The 16,262-nt window shown below is 42.3% G+C and overlaps 1 protein-coding gene across 4 annotated transcripts in view; it reads left to right on the top strand.

The window, feature by feature from the left end:
* DIP2C (disco interacting protein 2 homolog C) overlaps positions 1 to 16,262 on the top strand; it is a 322,911-nt gene that overhangs the window by 223,860 nt on the left and 82,789 nt on the right. For all 4 annotated transcript variants that reach the window (XM_065050486.1, XM_065050483.1, XM_065050485.1 and 1 more), the window contains 2 exons: positions 713 to 804; positions 4,654 to 4,764. In XM_065050486.1, coding sequence (XP_064906558.1) covers positions 713 to 804; positions 4,654 to 4,764 — 203 coding nt within the window. The remainder of the gene's footprint in view (positions 1 to 712; positions 805 to 4,653; positions 4,765 to 16,262) is intronic.

The raw sequence follows: 16,262 nt of genomic DNA, 5'->3' as shown, positions 1-16,262 counted from the left end.
GTAAAGTCTGGATAAGGATTAGCTAAGGGCAGAGATGGAGAGATGGGGCAAGGGAAAAGAGAGGGGGTTAAAAGGAAGAGAACCTGGGGCAAGTGAAATGAAACTGAGGGAAGGGAGAGTACGGGAGGGGTGTGAAGAAAAAGCCAAGTTTAATGGAAGAAGGTCCAGAATTAAAAGCATACAGATGTGCTAAAAATCAGAGGGTCCCTGCTGCTTCAGTGTGCCCCTTTGGCTGTGGGGTGTTTTCTGTGTGCCGGTTTTGGTTTCTTGTCTCAGCTTCTTGGGACTCTTTTCCTTTTTCCCTGGTTGGCTTGGGGTGGGGGAAGAGCCAACAGAACCCTGAGTGATCCCTCAGGGGTCAACCTGGGCTGAAACGTGGCTTGTCCAGCTTCCCACAGCTAAGGCTCTTACAAAGACCTGTCTGGACTTGACGATGTTCCAGCCACAAAGTCGGAAAACTACTTCTACCGTGAAGAAAGCTAGCCTTACTTTTTGTTTTCTTCTTAAAAATGCTGCTGTCTTGAAAATAAGAAGTTCAAAGAAAGCTTCTGATGAGTAAATATTTCTGCTAGTTCTGGTAGTGTTGTCATAAATAGCTGGAAAAGTAATAATGTTCTTACTATTTTTTTCACTGCTTAGGTGTCCTTTCCCATTGATAATGTTGAAACACATAAGAATATTTAAATTAATTTCACAAATTTTGCATTAATAGGAAAACTTTGGACCAGAAGTATGAAGGTTGCTTACAATATCCTACATAAATTAGGCACAAAACAAGAACCAATGGTACGACCTGGAGACAGGGTGAGTATCTCAATGATTTTTAATTATTAATAGTTCAGGTCCCACATTGACAAAGAGAGAATGAGTTGTCAGAGGGAAATTAATGAAGTGAAATGTTATGGGGGTGAAATCTGCCTTTTACTCAGAAAAAGACTGTTGAGACAGATATTTTCAATCGCATAGTAAATAACCTGAGCTGGTACTGCTGAGTGGTAACTTGGAAGTTGTGGCAACATCAACCAACAATCATTCCCATGAAAAGCAATTTTTGGACATAGAACAGCAGTCTGTTTAGCAAAAGCTTGCTTATGGAGCCTGGAAGTGTCAGGTGGGTAAGAAAACTTACTTTCTAATGACTTTGTAGTTGTTGAGATGGTAAAAACAAGAGAAGTATTGTGGACGACAGAGACAAGCAAAGTAAGCGTATTTTGGCAGCCAGTTAAATAAATAAATTACGCTGACTGGTATCGTGGAGAATATTTGTGTTCCTGGTTCCTGACTCTGATGCAGCTACTGCTACAGGCTGAACGTGGGTGAGTGGGTAAAGTCTGCAGAGAGCAAGGGTTACAGAGGGAACACCTGCAGTTGTTAAGGGAAGACAAGAACATCCTATTGTTTTGCTGCTGATGTACTTACAAACCAACCGCTTCCTGTGTGGAGTCTGACCGAGCCTGCTGCCCCTTTACTCTGCCAGAGCGTGTATAGCAATTTCCACAGGTCACATTCCAGGTCGACTTTAAGCCGTGGAATGGCAGTTCCAGAACAAATCTGTCAGAAATGCAAATTTTAGTCCTGCCTTAGTGTTTAGGGTTGTGAGACTGGGATTAAGTCTTCCTCTCCCAGGATCTGAAAGCAATTTTCAAACTGTTGCTTCGCTTGGTTCCCTTGTGCAACATGTGAGAAACATGTCTTTTTGCATTACACATTTCTTAGGGCTTCAGAAATGAGAGCATGCAATAATGCTTCCCAAAAGAAAAAAGAAGAAAATAAAATTAAAAAATGAAACCTGACAGTCCTTCCTGTGCTTCTTTCTGAAATAAATCATAAAGAATTTAACTAAAGGATCTCTAGATCCTTAATCTAAATTGCTTCCTACAATGGCTTTCAGCCAGGAGTAGGATCTGAAGAATCTCTTTTACTTGATATAGAATTGTGTCTCTAAGCAACAGCAGAAGAAACAAGTTATTCAAGTGCACACATCAAAACAATCCACCCAGAAAGCTCCAAAAGGAATAAAGTTCACATATGGGCAGTGGCATCTCTCCCCATCTATTGTGTGCTAACTGCCCGTTGTCGTGCGCATTTACTGCAGCAGCCACTGGCATCTCCGAACATTAAGGAAGGATTTGTGGATAATTCAGGCTGAAGGCTGGCAGTGTAGCGAGTGCAGGACACACAGGCAACAAATTGCAGCTCTTCTAGCATAAGTCCGCCTAGATTACAGTAAAACAAATGTTTACAGCTTAGTGCTGAAAGCGTGTGCTTTGTGTTGTAAAATCGTCTTGCCTGGCGTCCTTGGGTAACAGAAACATGATCATTTGAAGGAGCTTCATGTTGAAGATGAGATGTTACTGTTTCTGATGTTCTGGGCTGTTGTTCTGGCTGTTATCCCCCTGTTGTAATAACATATGAGCTTTCTGACCTCTTTGAAGATGGCTTTTTATTCTAAGTAATGTATTTCGTGTGACAACAGTTAAAGGTAGTTTTTAAATATTAAATGGAATACAGACATATATTTCTGGTCTTCTATAAATGAGAGTGTAATTGTTTCCTTATGTTAATATTATATAAGATTCAGAAAGGCCTTCTTCCCTTTAAAAGCATCTTCTATCAATACAATCTCTATTTTTCATGACTACCTTTACATCACTCCTTAGGTTCTTTGTCTGAGACAAAAAATAGGCGAATGTGCCTGCATTTGATGCCCTGTTTCTGGTGTTATTAGAGTACGTGACGAACTGCATTTGCCTTCTGTAGTAACTTCAGCAATTTAACCTTGTGTCACCCCAGACAGCTGCCTGGAAATTAAGCTTGCCCTCTGAAATATCTACTAGATAACCAGTTTCTCATCTGGCAATACACACTGTATGCTTTGTTTTCCTTCAGCCTTATCCCTTTTGCTTTTACACACATTATTTATTTATTTGGTACAGGTCTGTAGTGATTAATGGTTTTTGGAGGGGAAGTTAATGCCTCATTCCCTGTGGACTTCCGTGAGATTTTTTCACCTATGTCAGCTCCTTTGCAGAGATTCCCAGCCAAACCTTCGCTGCATTTGTGTAAACAGACGCCAACACAAAACCCAACAATCCTCAAAGTATCTTTTGGGATATTTTAACATCTTTCAGATGTTTGCTGGGCTCAGCAAACTCTACCATCCCCTCAGTGCACCTAGCAAAACCCCTTCCTCTGCACTTCCCCCAAGGCTGTTTATAGTATGTGCATGCAGAATAAATACAGTAAGCTCTGCACAGCCATCTCGAGCAGTTAGATGTTTTCCACATGCAAGCATACAGATAAAGCAGCAATGCATTTTCTCTGAAGTTTCTCTAAACGGTTCTGAAGTTACAGGCTTCGGCTTAAAAACAGAGATATTTTGGACCCACTTGGACAAGGTTGGCTAGATTTCTTCAGGTCTGAAGGAATCAAGTCAATCTGTGGGAGGTGACTATCTTTGAAGCCGTATGAAATCCCTGGAAACACTTTTAATCTCCAGTAACTAAACCTTGGAGCGTATATGAAAACACCATGATTTTACTTCAAGAGATTGAAACACAGAACTGTGGATGTCAAAGCAGTCAGAACTCAAGCGTTATTAAGTAGTTTCAGCAAATTGTAAGGTGCTGATCCTGTGTGCAAGCCCAAAGGAAGTATCCAAGGCATTTACCATGCCTTTTGTGTACCACTTGTTTGTCCGTGCAAGACAGTTCCCGGCTGCTTTACGGCTGTTTAGGAGATGAGCTGAGAATGTGCATCTGACCGGACCAAACAACATGTAGAGGGGATGTGATCACTGCGGCTGCTCGGCAGTACGTGGGAGCCGTGGTCCTCCCTGCCCTGCGAGGGGAGTCCTGGACTCCGAGGTGCTGGATCCTCAGCGAGACCCTGGACTCTCACCTCCCCTTTGTCCCTGGAGCATCTGAGCCACAGTCTGCAGTGCCCACAGAAATGGGCTGCACAGTTTAGCACACTGGGACAGCAAGAGAGAATACAGGGATATGGCTACAATATCTTATCTTCTTCTTTAAGTAGTTCCCTAGGCCCAAAGCTATGGCCTAGGCTGGCCTAGGCTGGCATGCTATACAGCAAGCTCTGGATGTGGCGTTTGCTTCTCTAGATATCAGCTATTTGTGTTCTGTAAGAGCACAGAATCTTATACATTTGGATAACAGTCCAAACCTAAAAGGAAATTATTATATGAGGGAAAACATAGGGAGACAAAATGTAATGATTGACATAACGGCATGGTAAGTCTGGGTGATCTGAACTGGCCACAGACCCACTTCATTTTCAGTAGCTTCAAGCAAATTATTAAATTCGAATGTAAAATTCTACTAATTCCATCTACATTGTTATTCATCGTCTGCAAGGCAATCAGTAAATTTAGAACCAGATGAAGGGTATTGTCAATGTAGGAAACAAAGCAGCATGAAAATATTTAACTCCATCATAAGTGAAAATGTTCACAAAAGGAATATCTGTCAGAATAAATTCCTTCTGGTTCTTCATTCATCTTTCATTAGTTATTTGAATAGTTATCATAGAAATGTTTTGGTAATCATCTCTCTTCAAAAGGAATCATAGAAACTCCAATTATCGTTATTTGAAACCCGGGATGAAACATTTTTTACGTACGTCTCTCTGTTTCAGGTAACACTCGTATTTCCTAACAATGATCCTGCTGCTTTCATGGTAGCGTTTTACGGCTGCCTGCTTGCGGAAGTTGTCCCTGTCCCCATTGAAGTGCCGCTTACAAGAAAGGTAGGGAACCAAATTTCTTCTCTATGCTGTATTTTAAAACTTATGTCTGAACAAATCACAACTGAACATAGCTTTTGACTACATTTTTGTGGTTAACTAGCACTGAATTTGAGGATACAAAGATAGTGCTGTGTGGTGAGTTATATATAGATCCTTCTTTTCTGTGATGGAAAATCTGAAGATGTGCTTGTAGTTTCAGCATATGCAGATCCATCTGGAAAAGGAGAGGAAAATTTTCCAAGGGAACAGCTCTGCCAGTGCTGGATAGATTATCTTTGTAGCCTCTGAAAGCATTCTGGTGTTGGCTACTGACAAAGAATCATTGGCAACATCTGCTCATTTTCCACCTGTCCCTGCAACCCAAGCTGTGTTATAATGCCACTGGTGCTCTGTATGCTACTTCAAAGCAGCTATGGAAATGCCTTCTCCTGTGTCTATATGTGCACATGTATCCTGAAGCTTCTGTCACCACAGTCATCTGTGCCAAGGGTGTCACTTGAACAAAATAAGTTTGGGAATTCTTGCTGCAGAACATACATTTATAGAGAAAACTGAGCATTGCTAATCAAAAGCCTTTCATGTCCAGTGTTGGTTCAGAGGTTCAACCCTGTATCCCAGGGAAGTGTCAGCCGACAGCTACAGCAGTTCCAGCCGGGAAGAGTGTCCCGAGGGGAGGGCGCTCAGTGGGGAGCTGAGCCACAGCTGGGAGGCTCACGCTGATGCTGCTGAACTTGCGTTTTTTGCTGAGGATGTATGCCTTGAAGGCTGTAACTACAGCAAAATGTGTTTATTCATTATAAGTTCTTTTTGTCATATCCCCTTAATTTTGCCATGTCTGGCTGCAATGCCTGTTGTTGAGGTTCTCCCAAAGATCCCCTTATATAATCCCTTTTTTATTAGCTAGCACTAATAACACCTTGCTTTAATTATTTGGTCTGGAATTTGTCCACACAAGTGTGTTCTTTAATCCTTACAATCTTTCTTTTTTAAATGAAATTCTTTTGGTAAATGGTGACTGAAGCCACGAGGTGTTTCCAAGGAAAGGGCTGGGGAAATGTGCTGCTTTGCTCACATTTTCAATTTTTCAGTTTTCAAGGGTTTTTCTTTGGCAAGCTCTGGTGTCACAGCACCCTGGAGCAGAAGCTCAGATCTTTGTTTCGTGGACAAGTACCCTGTCTTTCAAATGAAAAGCCATGAAAACAAGTTTTGAGTCCTCAAAAAGGCTTTGTGGTGTGCACATCTCACAGAATCACAGAATTTCAGGGATTGGAAGGGACCTCAAAAGCTCATCCAGTGCAATCCCCCATCGGAGCAGGAACACCCAGATGAGGTTACACAGGAAGGTGTCCAGGCAGGTTTGAAAGTCTCCAGGGAAGGAGACTCCGCAGCCCCCCTGGGCAACCTGTATCCATATAGAAGCAGAGGCTTTTGCTTTACCAGCCCATAGATTTTGTGTGCATTCCGTTTTTAGCTTAACAGCTAAAAAGATCTGGAGGTTCTTTCCTAACTGAGCATGTTTGAACCTTCCTCATCTCCGAGATGCTGAGTTGATCTCATCAATTCTCCATTATGTTCACACATGCCCTGGCCAACTTCTGTGGTGGGCCCTTGCCATGGGGAAACCAGAAGCTGTCAGGGAGAGAAAGGAGGTGGCTGGAGGAAGGGACAGTTCACTGAACTAGTGAGGAGGTAGAGGAGAGATGGAGGAAAGTGAGCAGGTCAGACCACAGAAGGCCGTGATCCAGCTGAGCAAATGTGAGATATGAAGCTACCAGAGAGTGTCCATAAGAGCGCCACAAAGTTGGTGAAGGGTTTGGAGGGGAAGCCATATGAGGAGCAGCTAAAGTCACTTGGTTTGTTCAGGCTGGAGAAGACTGAGGGGAGACCTCATGGCAGCTGCAGCTTCCTCACAAAGGGAGGGGAAGGGGCAGGCACCGAACTCTTCAGTGACCAACGACAGAACCCCAGGGAATGGCAGGAAGATGTGCCAGGGGAGGTTGAGGTTGGACATGAGGAAAAGGTTCTTCACCCAGAGGGTGCTGGACACTGGAACAGGCTCCCAGGGAGGTGTCATGGCCCCAAGCCTGACAGTGTTCAAGAAGAGACTGGACAACCCCCTCAGACACATGGGGTGAACTGTGGGGTTGTCCTGTGCAGGGACAGGAGTTGGACTCAATGATCCTTGTGGGTCCCTTCCAGCTCAGGACAGTCTATGATTCTATGAGAGTGGCTGAGCAGAAGGAAGGACATGGAGAACCCAGGGAAAGAGGAGATAGGAGGTGTCCCAGCAACTGGCTAAAGCTGGAGGTGAGCTAGAAGGGCCATGACAGGAGAGATGTTGGGACCGCAATTAGTCTGCCTGCTTTGGGGAGTAGGATTATGCTATTTTATTTGCAAAATGTTGTATTTGAGAGCACCAAGAGGTGGACATGACTAGAATGAGGATAATGATTTTAGTAGAAATACAGTGCATTTGCATTGGGCTCTCAGCATGCTTCCCCATGGGAATGCAGTACCATAACATAGTGTGAGGCAGTTGCATAACGTGGTGCATTATTTCAATATAAAACAGAGACTTAAAAAAAAGGTGAGCAGACTGTGTACATTTTAAGATCATACGGAGTGCTCACATGGACAAGTCTGCTTTCATTCTACAAAAAATAAAGCAACGTGGCTTTGAGGGATAAAAAATCTGATATGCCTTTCCCTGTTACTTATTTTCTGCAGTTTAATGACATTTTGAAGTACACAAACAGGTGTAAATTGAATTTGTTTTGGAACATCTGATACCACATCCATCCAGTAAACTATGAAATTCGACTGTCCAAGTAAATAGTCTGTGTCAAATTAATAAATTACCCTAAGTTGTCTGAAGCTCTTGGATGTTTGTTTTTTTTTAATATGTGTGTGTATATGGATATATAAATATACACTTAGACATGCATATAAGTTATTTATATAAAGGAATGTGTACCGACTTAGATGGTTTAACTGTTGCCAAGGTCGTTCCATAATGCTTAAATATCAAATTAATAAAACAATAACAGATCCGTCAGGGGTACAGTTAAAAACGCAACATGATCTATGATCTATAAATAAAACTATGCAATCTCACAGCATATACTATTGCATATACTATTGCATTTGTTTATATGGAATAGGAACTGAAGTGGAAACAATGAGATGAAAATTGTGTTCTTAGTCCCGCTGCTCAAATGGCAGCGGATTGCTTCTGGCATCCGTGGGAAGATGTCATTCGTGTCATCACACAGTGGCCTAGGCAGTTCTTTTACGCTTTCCCATTATTTGTTCACTTTTCTACATGCTTCAGTACATTCTGGCAACGGACGTGGTTTGGTTTGCTTTTTGGAAGATGGAGATGTGAACCAACAAACCAACAATTATACTACAGGCTAATAGAGACTTACAGAAAAACAAGCTGATACGGGATGAGTGATTTCAGGGAGTTATATTATAATCATACCTTTTAATATTAAAAATTTGCATTAGTATCTCTAATATTCTGCATTTTCGTGTAGAAGAGTTTTTCAGAGTTCTGTACCAGTTTTTCGGCCTGGCAGTCTACAATTCAGCAGTGATGTTTGCAGCCAGATAGGCTTTTGGCTTACAGATTACCCTACAGACATCTGTATCCATATGGAAGCAGAGACTTTTGCTTTACCAGCCCATAGATTTTGTGTGCATTCCCTTTTCTTCATAGCATGACTTTTTTTCTGGGTTTTTCTGGGTCATTGATAGGACAAGAGGAAATGGCCTCAAGTTGCGCCAGGGAAGGTTCAGATTGGACATTAGGAAACATTTCTTCATGGAAAGGGTTGTCAGGCATTGGAACAGGCTGCCCAGGGCAGTGGTGGAGTCACCATCCCTGGAGGGGTTTAAAAGATGCAGAGACGAGGTTCTTAGGGACATGGTTTAGTGCTAGACTTAGGTTATGGTTGGACTCAATGATCTTAAGGGTCTTTTCCAACCAAAATGATTCTATGATTATTAGTTTGGGTTCCATCTCTCTTTGCTCTTTCCTTTTGTATTCCCTTTGTGTTGACAGGATGCCCAGAATTAGTTGTACTTCCCCCAGGGACTTCAGGAGACCTGTCTGACATGGCATTTAGGATGGATTGCCTGAATACCTAGCAACCACGCACCATGCTCCAGTTTAGGTTCAGTCCCAGGATGCTTCATGGTGCTCAGAAAAGACCTGGAAATTTGGTCAGCATAGTTATGGCTCTTTGGACTGTGGAAAGAAATCAGATCTGAAATTAAAAGCTAAAATCCCAGTCTTATATATATATATATATATATAATATATCTTCTTTCCTTGCATTATTACCACTGAAATGCCTGTATCATGAACATTGCCCAATACTTTTATCGTTAATCCTTATCCCTTGGATTATAGGCTTTGCTCTTTGAGAATATCGTCCCTCTTTCCCAATATTTTGTTTCCCAAACATTAGCAAACAGTATGTTCTATACAACATCTCTTCCTTCAGAGCTGCTACTTTTGTTAATCTTGTCTGAAGCTGCAGTATTACAAATTGTTTCATTGTATGTGTGGTATGATGTGAATTGCAAACTATATATCATAGAACACACCATCAAAGTAGATGATATGGGATTTTCGACATGTCAAGTTCTAGTTCAAATAGCGATTTATCGTTTCCCTTATGAAAAGATTTTAAAACATATTTTTGATTTCTTTTTCTTTACATTTTTTAGGTTCATGTTTTTTTCCATTTGATCGGCACCATCAAAATTATTATTATTCTGCTCTGATACAGTCAGGGGAGCTAATCAGTTTTAATCTTAAAACAAGATCGTTTTGTCCTCCAAGCACATTCGTAGTTATGCTCAATCACATGCTGTGAACATGTGAACAGAGCAGCACCATAGATCTTTATGGCCTCCTTATCATAGGCAGAGAGTACTTGTAGTGGAGTAAGACATGAAAGCGTGTGCAAATCTATTTCTCAGTCAAAACACTCTTGTCTAGTGAGTTAGATTTGATGCTGTGTGTGCTTCCAGCAGCATTTCTGTGCTCTGCCAGACGCTGGCTCTGACAGTGGGGCTGGAAGAATGTGCGTGTGCATTGTCAAAGGAAATCTAGAGTTACCCGCTCCAGGACATTTGGGTTTGGTTTTGTTTTGTTCTGTTTTAAAGGATGCTTCATACGGGGTAGAAACTGTTTTCCACAAGCTCTTTTTATTAAATCCTGAGAAGTTAGGTTGTTAAAGCTTTACCAGTAGCCGGAGAGATGTATTTCTTTAAAGACAGTGAAATTGTCCTAGTTTGAAGGCAGAGTTGTATTCCAAAGGAAATACACCTTGATGCCTTTCCTGGTGTTTCAGTGCCTGAGATAAAATGAGTTTTGTTTCCCCTCAGCTTTAGTCACCGCTGGGCTGTAGTGTGCCAGAAACACTGCGGCTCTACACACTTCTAAACATCTTTTGACGATGCATCTCTTTCTCCACTGGATTTAAAATATGCATACAGTGTTAGATATTTTCTTTTCAGTGACACAGTTTTCCCATCCCTCCAGAGAACACAAGTGCCCCCAGCCCCACGTGAGCCCTGGTGCAAACTGCTGGAGCCCACTGAGCCCTGTGCCCCCCTGCCCTCCCCACGCCTTGGGCAATGAGCAGGGATGGTTGGCCATAGTGAATCCCAGGCCCTTCAAAGTCCACGTTTTCTTTTTATGTTTTGGAGTTTGGGAAATGGTAGTTTCCTAGAGAGCATATCACATTTCATGCAGCAGCCCCTGCCAAAAATAACCAGTGTCTTGCTTTCATTGAGACTTTTAGACATTAAGACTACTCACAATTGCAGATTTCACATACAAATTGCAACCAGATACCAAAGGTCTGTCTGAGGAGACAGCTGATTCCTTCATCTTAAAACTGGTATGAGGATTGCATCTGCTTCATGTTTAATGTTTATTAAGGTCTTTGATATTTGTGTTTTAAAAATAGAGGATTTCCCTGATGCCTTTTCACTTTTGGTTCAGAACTGGTGATGCTTGACCTTTACGTCTGATGGTTGCTCTATTTGTTCCTTACCAGCAAATTTTTGTTTGGGTAAGGGCAAATGGAGCTCAAATAAGCATCGTAACAGAAAACAAGATAAGTTCAGTCTGCAATGCTTCACCACATAATTCTCATTTTGAAAGCAGTCTGGGATTTGCAAGTGGACAGGAGTAACCTTTATCAGCCCAACTTTTGCGCAGGCTGTCTCTTCCTTCCTTCCTTATTAGATAAGGACATGCACTCTCACTCACAGAGAAAGGATCATAATTGTTTTCCTTCACACAGATACTCTCACAAAGCGTTATAGAAATGACATTAACAGCATGCTGAAATGCAACCACATGTGGGATTTTTTTATCCCGACAATGAATTATCGCTCTCCGCAGCAGAAAGAAGACCATTTGCCTCCAGGTACTGGTGAAAACCTTTAGGGAACCTTTAATAAAACTCTTTAGAGAACCATGAACGGCTACCTACAGCAGAGAGGATTTCCAGCTCGCTTCATCTGAAACATTGATCTCTCTAGGTGTGTGCAGGCATAGTCTAAAGCTATGCAGACCTCATTTTTCATACCTCAGCAAGTGCTGCACCTTCAAGAAATGTAAAATGATAGTTCCAAAGTCAGCAATTGGTCTCAAAGCTCATGCTACAATATCTCAGCTCTATCTTTTGCCTTCCACCTGCATTACATGTCATTTGAAACTGTGAATTGTGGAGGATTTGACAATGAGCATCGCTGGCAAGTCTCTCTCTGTCTGTGCAGTTGGGACTGTGTTGGTTGAGTTGTTTCCCGTGGTCTCCACGGGCTCCCTGAGGTTTTTTTCTACCCTCACAAAATTCAGCAAAATTAAGTGTTTGTGGCAAGCGGAGGGGTTGCCAAAGTGGCAGATTAGCATAAATTACCAAAACAGCAAATAACACTGCTGACAATACAGTGTGCCGTGAAAGTATATTTTCTTTACGGGCAAGAGAGTGGTTTTATTTATAGGGAAGGAGGAGTTTTTGTTTCAGCAGCAGATAATTTGGTTTCTCTTTTTTTTTCTACTTACAAAGAAGTTTCCAGCAGTGCAGACATATATTTTACATTACTCAAAAGACATGCCAATAGCTTGTCTCTGAAATCTGAAATAATCAATGCTTTTAAGGTCAGTAGTCTTTTTCCTGGCCCACATGGGAGCTTTGAATGCTTCACACATTTTCAACTCAAACTTCGCTTTTCAAACCTACACGTTTTACCCAAGGTCCTGAGTGCTCTGGGCTCATCTTGTATTAGGAACAGCAAAGATGATCATATTTGCATGCTTGGGTGTTCAAGTAAGGTCGCGGTGTGTCTGTGGGATGTATAAGGCTCTCAGCTTGAGATGGTTTCAGATCTTCCACCTCCTGCCTGTCAGTCCAGTAACTCAACACCGCTGGAGTAGTTAGAAACAAATGTGTCTGTGGGGCAGCAGGTATCACAGGGGCACCTGCTTGGGGCAGGGGATGTCGACCCCTTTGCATTTGTCTGTTCCCTGCAGTACTTCTCGCTTCTATGTCAGGATGAAGCCACCAGAAGCAGGCGAGGGGTGGTGACAACCAGTTAGGTGTGAGACTGAGACTGGAAGTGCAAATGATGCACACAGGTGAGCAGACTGCCAGAAAGCTTGGTTGTGTTTGTACCATGAGATCCTCAACTGGAGCATCTAAGGCCGTTGGGAACAGTGTCTATCACAGTAGCTCAACTTCAGCGTCTTGATTTTGTCTTGCAAGGCAGGATTTCGTGTGGACACCAAGGGCATGGCATAGGATTTCAAAGTCTGTAAAAAACACGGGGTGTTGTCCACACACGGTGAAATTCTTCCCATCTCCTGTAGTAGTGTTGTGTCACGTAATTCTTTAGCCATGTTCATTCAAATGAAAGAATTGACTGTACAGAAAAGAATGGGGTGCAGATTTTAGTGCTATTTGAGGTGAGGTTGTCCTAATGTAAAACAGACTATTACTAGAAACTGTGGCAGGTGAGTAGTTTGAGTAATTTGTATATGATCTTTCCACTCGTATGTGAACTACTACAAACGAATAATATTTATGTGGACATGCTGTAAACCGGTTGATAAGGCACTAAGTGGAACCATGGTCATTCTTGCCTGTGTTATCTAAAAAACTTAAACTGTTAATGGGAGTTTCCTTTTCCTGTTGTTTTGTTTTGCTATGAGAAGAGCTTGACAGATCGTTTCTTAACTGGTGCATCCTCCAGAGCCATGATATGCTGATGCTCTAAGGTCCACACTTTCTACTGCTTTATGTATGTTAGATTTCTTAATGAAATTTATTAGGTTAGTTTCTGCTTATAAGTCCCGCATTAAATGGAATTGTATTGCTTGGGAATCAGCATTTTCTTGGTACAGTGGTGAGACCATATGGTAGAAGTCTTTTATAGGGCATACAGTTACAACAACATTTTATTTTTAATTTTAAATTGAGAGGGATGCAGTTGCTACATTGAATTATGAAATTTGTTTGCATTTTTAAGTGCTATTTGGAAAGTCATTCGTGTACATATATTGGTAACCATTTTTTAGTTTGAATTTAGTGGGAAATTTGGAGTAGTGTTAGTATGGATGTGGTACTTTAATAAACCAGTGACCTCCCTTTATACATGGTAGAGTAGCAGGTCCCAGAGGCTGTGTCTTGCTCAGGGAGTGATGTTCTCCATGGAGCACTCCAGCCCTCGTCTTCCTGACATTCCTTCTGAGGGAGCTCCAAGGAAACCCGTCTCACCTGCGCTGGTCAGAGACCCACATTTCCTTCCATTGAGCAGAATTCAAGAGTGGAGCTGCCAGGTCGCATCCTAATGTGGAACCAGGATCCGATCTGGCTAAGCATTTGTCCCAGGGTTTGACAACATAGATATGGACCAATCAACACAAGAGTCAGTGAGGACAGTAACGCTTGACAAAGCCCTTTTGTCCTGGAAGCTGTCCTGGGGCAGGTGCAGTGGGGTTGACAACATGTTCCCCAAAACGTTATTTATGGATACACCAGTATTATTCTCTGTTGCCCAAAGATCACTCTCCTTGTCTGTTTTTTTACTGGAAAAAGAGGATGCACAAGCTTAATTTTAAAAAGCCTTCCTGAAAAGGTACCTTGTCAATTTTTCCTGGTTTTAAATGCATTCTGGTTATAGGAAGTAAAGGCAAATGCAGTAATTCTTGATGGAAGGAGTTACATAGCATAGTTTTGACAGATCAGTTTGTTGTCCCACATTGTTTGCTCAGCTATCAAAAGTTCTGATAATTGGTGCCATATACATATTTTGAGGTGGTATGGAAAACAAATAATTTGTATTTCCTCTGATTTCGTTGCTTCACCATTTTAGATGGCTTTATTTAACTACATAAAAATTGCATTAAAAATTAGTCAGATAGGCTTTGGGGCTTTCTTTCCATCATCCAGTTTTGCTTTGAATAAATCAATAGATTAAGGCAAATGTTCTGTATTTCTGGTTGCTTCTGTGGTTAAGTGGGCTTTATGGTTGATTTGAAAGATATTTTAATTTGATCTTTTAAGACTCCGTAGGCTATTTTCTGTAGAATCATTCTGAGAAGAAAGATGCATTTACATCTAGGGCTTTGCTCTGTTAAAGAGCTTAGTAGATAGATGTAAAGTTCATGAAAGAATCATGACAAGACACTATACATAAAGCAGATATAATGCTGTAGAAGCACAGCATCTCGTAAAGAACAGCTATGGCCTAGACTTGAAAATCATTACATGACTTTTTAGCCTCGCTGCCTATATCCCCTTGATGAAAGTAAAATGTAATGTACTTTCTCTAATGGGCACTTGACTGTCTGTAGTGCTCCTGAGATGTGTCTGTAACTACTCAATGAAATGGTTATTGACAGTCAGATTAGATCAGCATAAATAGTGATACTGTCACCACTGTACGCCCATCATAACATCTTAAGGGTTGAAAGCTTTCTCGAATTGGGAGCATCTATAACCCGTATTATTTCCTAGAATTGGCACGGAATCACAGAGTGGTTGAGGCTGGCAGAGACGTCTGAAGATTGTCTGGTCCAGCTCACCTGCTCAAGCAGGGTCACCTAGAGCAGGTTGCCCAGGACTATGTGCAGGTGGCTTTTTAATATCTTCAAGAACAGAGATTCTACAACCTCCCTGGGCAACCTGTGCCAGTCACCTTCACAATAAAGAAGTGTTTCCTGATGTTCAGAGGGAACCTCCTCTGCATTGGTTTGGGCCCATTGCCTTGGGTCCTTTCACTGGGCACCACCGGAAAGCACCTGGCTCGGTCTTCACACCTTCCTTTCAGATGTTTGTACACATGGATGAGTTTCCTGCCGTTGCACTTCAGCCCGTCAGGCAGCTAAAGACCGTACAACAGCAATCTGCTCATTTCCCCCGCCCCAGTGGTTTGGGGGCAAGAATCGGGAAAAAGATAAACCTCAGGGGTTAAGATAAAGACAGTTTAATAGGACAGGAAGGGAAAATAATAATTATTATTAGTAATAATAATAATAATAGAATATATAAAACAAGTGATGCACAATGCAGTTGCTCACCACCCATCAACCAATACTCAGCCAGTTCCTGAGCAGTGGTTGCTGCCCCCTGGCCAACTCCCCAAGTTTATATACTGAGCTTGATGTCACATGGAATGGAATATCTGTTTGGGTCAACTGCCCTGGCTGTGTCCCTCCCAACGTCTTGTGCCGCACCAGCCTCCTCACTATGCAGTCCTTGACTGGTTCTAAACATTGCTTAGCAACAACCAAAACATCAGTGTATTATCAACAATCTTCTCATACTAAACCATGGCACTATACCAGCTACTAGGAAGAAAATTAACTCTATCCCAGCCAAACCCAGGACACTTTCTGAGCCTTCTCTTCTTGAGGATGAGCAGTCCCAACTCTCTCAGTCTTTCCTCATAGGAGAGATACTCCAGTCCTTAGATAGCATAGTGGCCCTTCACTGGACTCTGTCCAGTAGCTCCATGTCTTGTACTTGGAAGCCCAGCGCTGGACTCAGCACTCGGGATGTGCCTCACCAACAGTGAGTGGAGGGGAAGTATCCCCTCCCTCAGCTTGCAGGCAATATTTTGCCTAATGCAGCCCAGGATACTATTTGTCTTCTTTGTGCAAGGGCACGTTGCTGGATCACGTTCATCTTGGCATCCCCCAGGACCCTCAGGTCCTTTACTACAAAGCTGTTTTCCAGCCAGTCAGCCCCCAGCTCGTGCTGGTGCAGGGGCTTGTTCCTGGTGCAGGACTTCACATTTGCCTTTGTGGTACTTTGTGGGGTTCCTGTCAGGCCATTTCTTCAGGGGTCCCTCTGAATGGCACAACCCTCTGGCATATCAGCTGCTCCTCCCAGACACTCATCATGGTTTCTGATGAGATGTGAGGGCAGGTGCCATTGGATGGCTTCAGTTCTCTCCATGGTTTATGTTAT

Source organism: Columba livia, chromosome 2, assembly GCF_036013475.1.
Source record: "Columba livia isolate bColLiv1 breed racing homer chromosome 2, bColLiv1.pat.W.v2, whole genome shotgun sequence".
NCBI classification, from domain to species: Eukaryota; Metazoa; Chordata; class Aves; order Columbiformes; family Columbidae; genus Columba; species Columba livia.
This window is presented reverse-complemented; position numbering and strand designations above follow the sequence as displayed.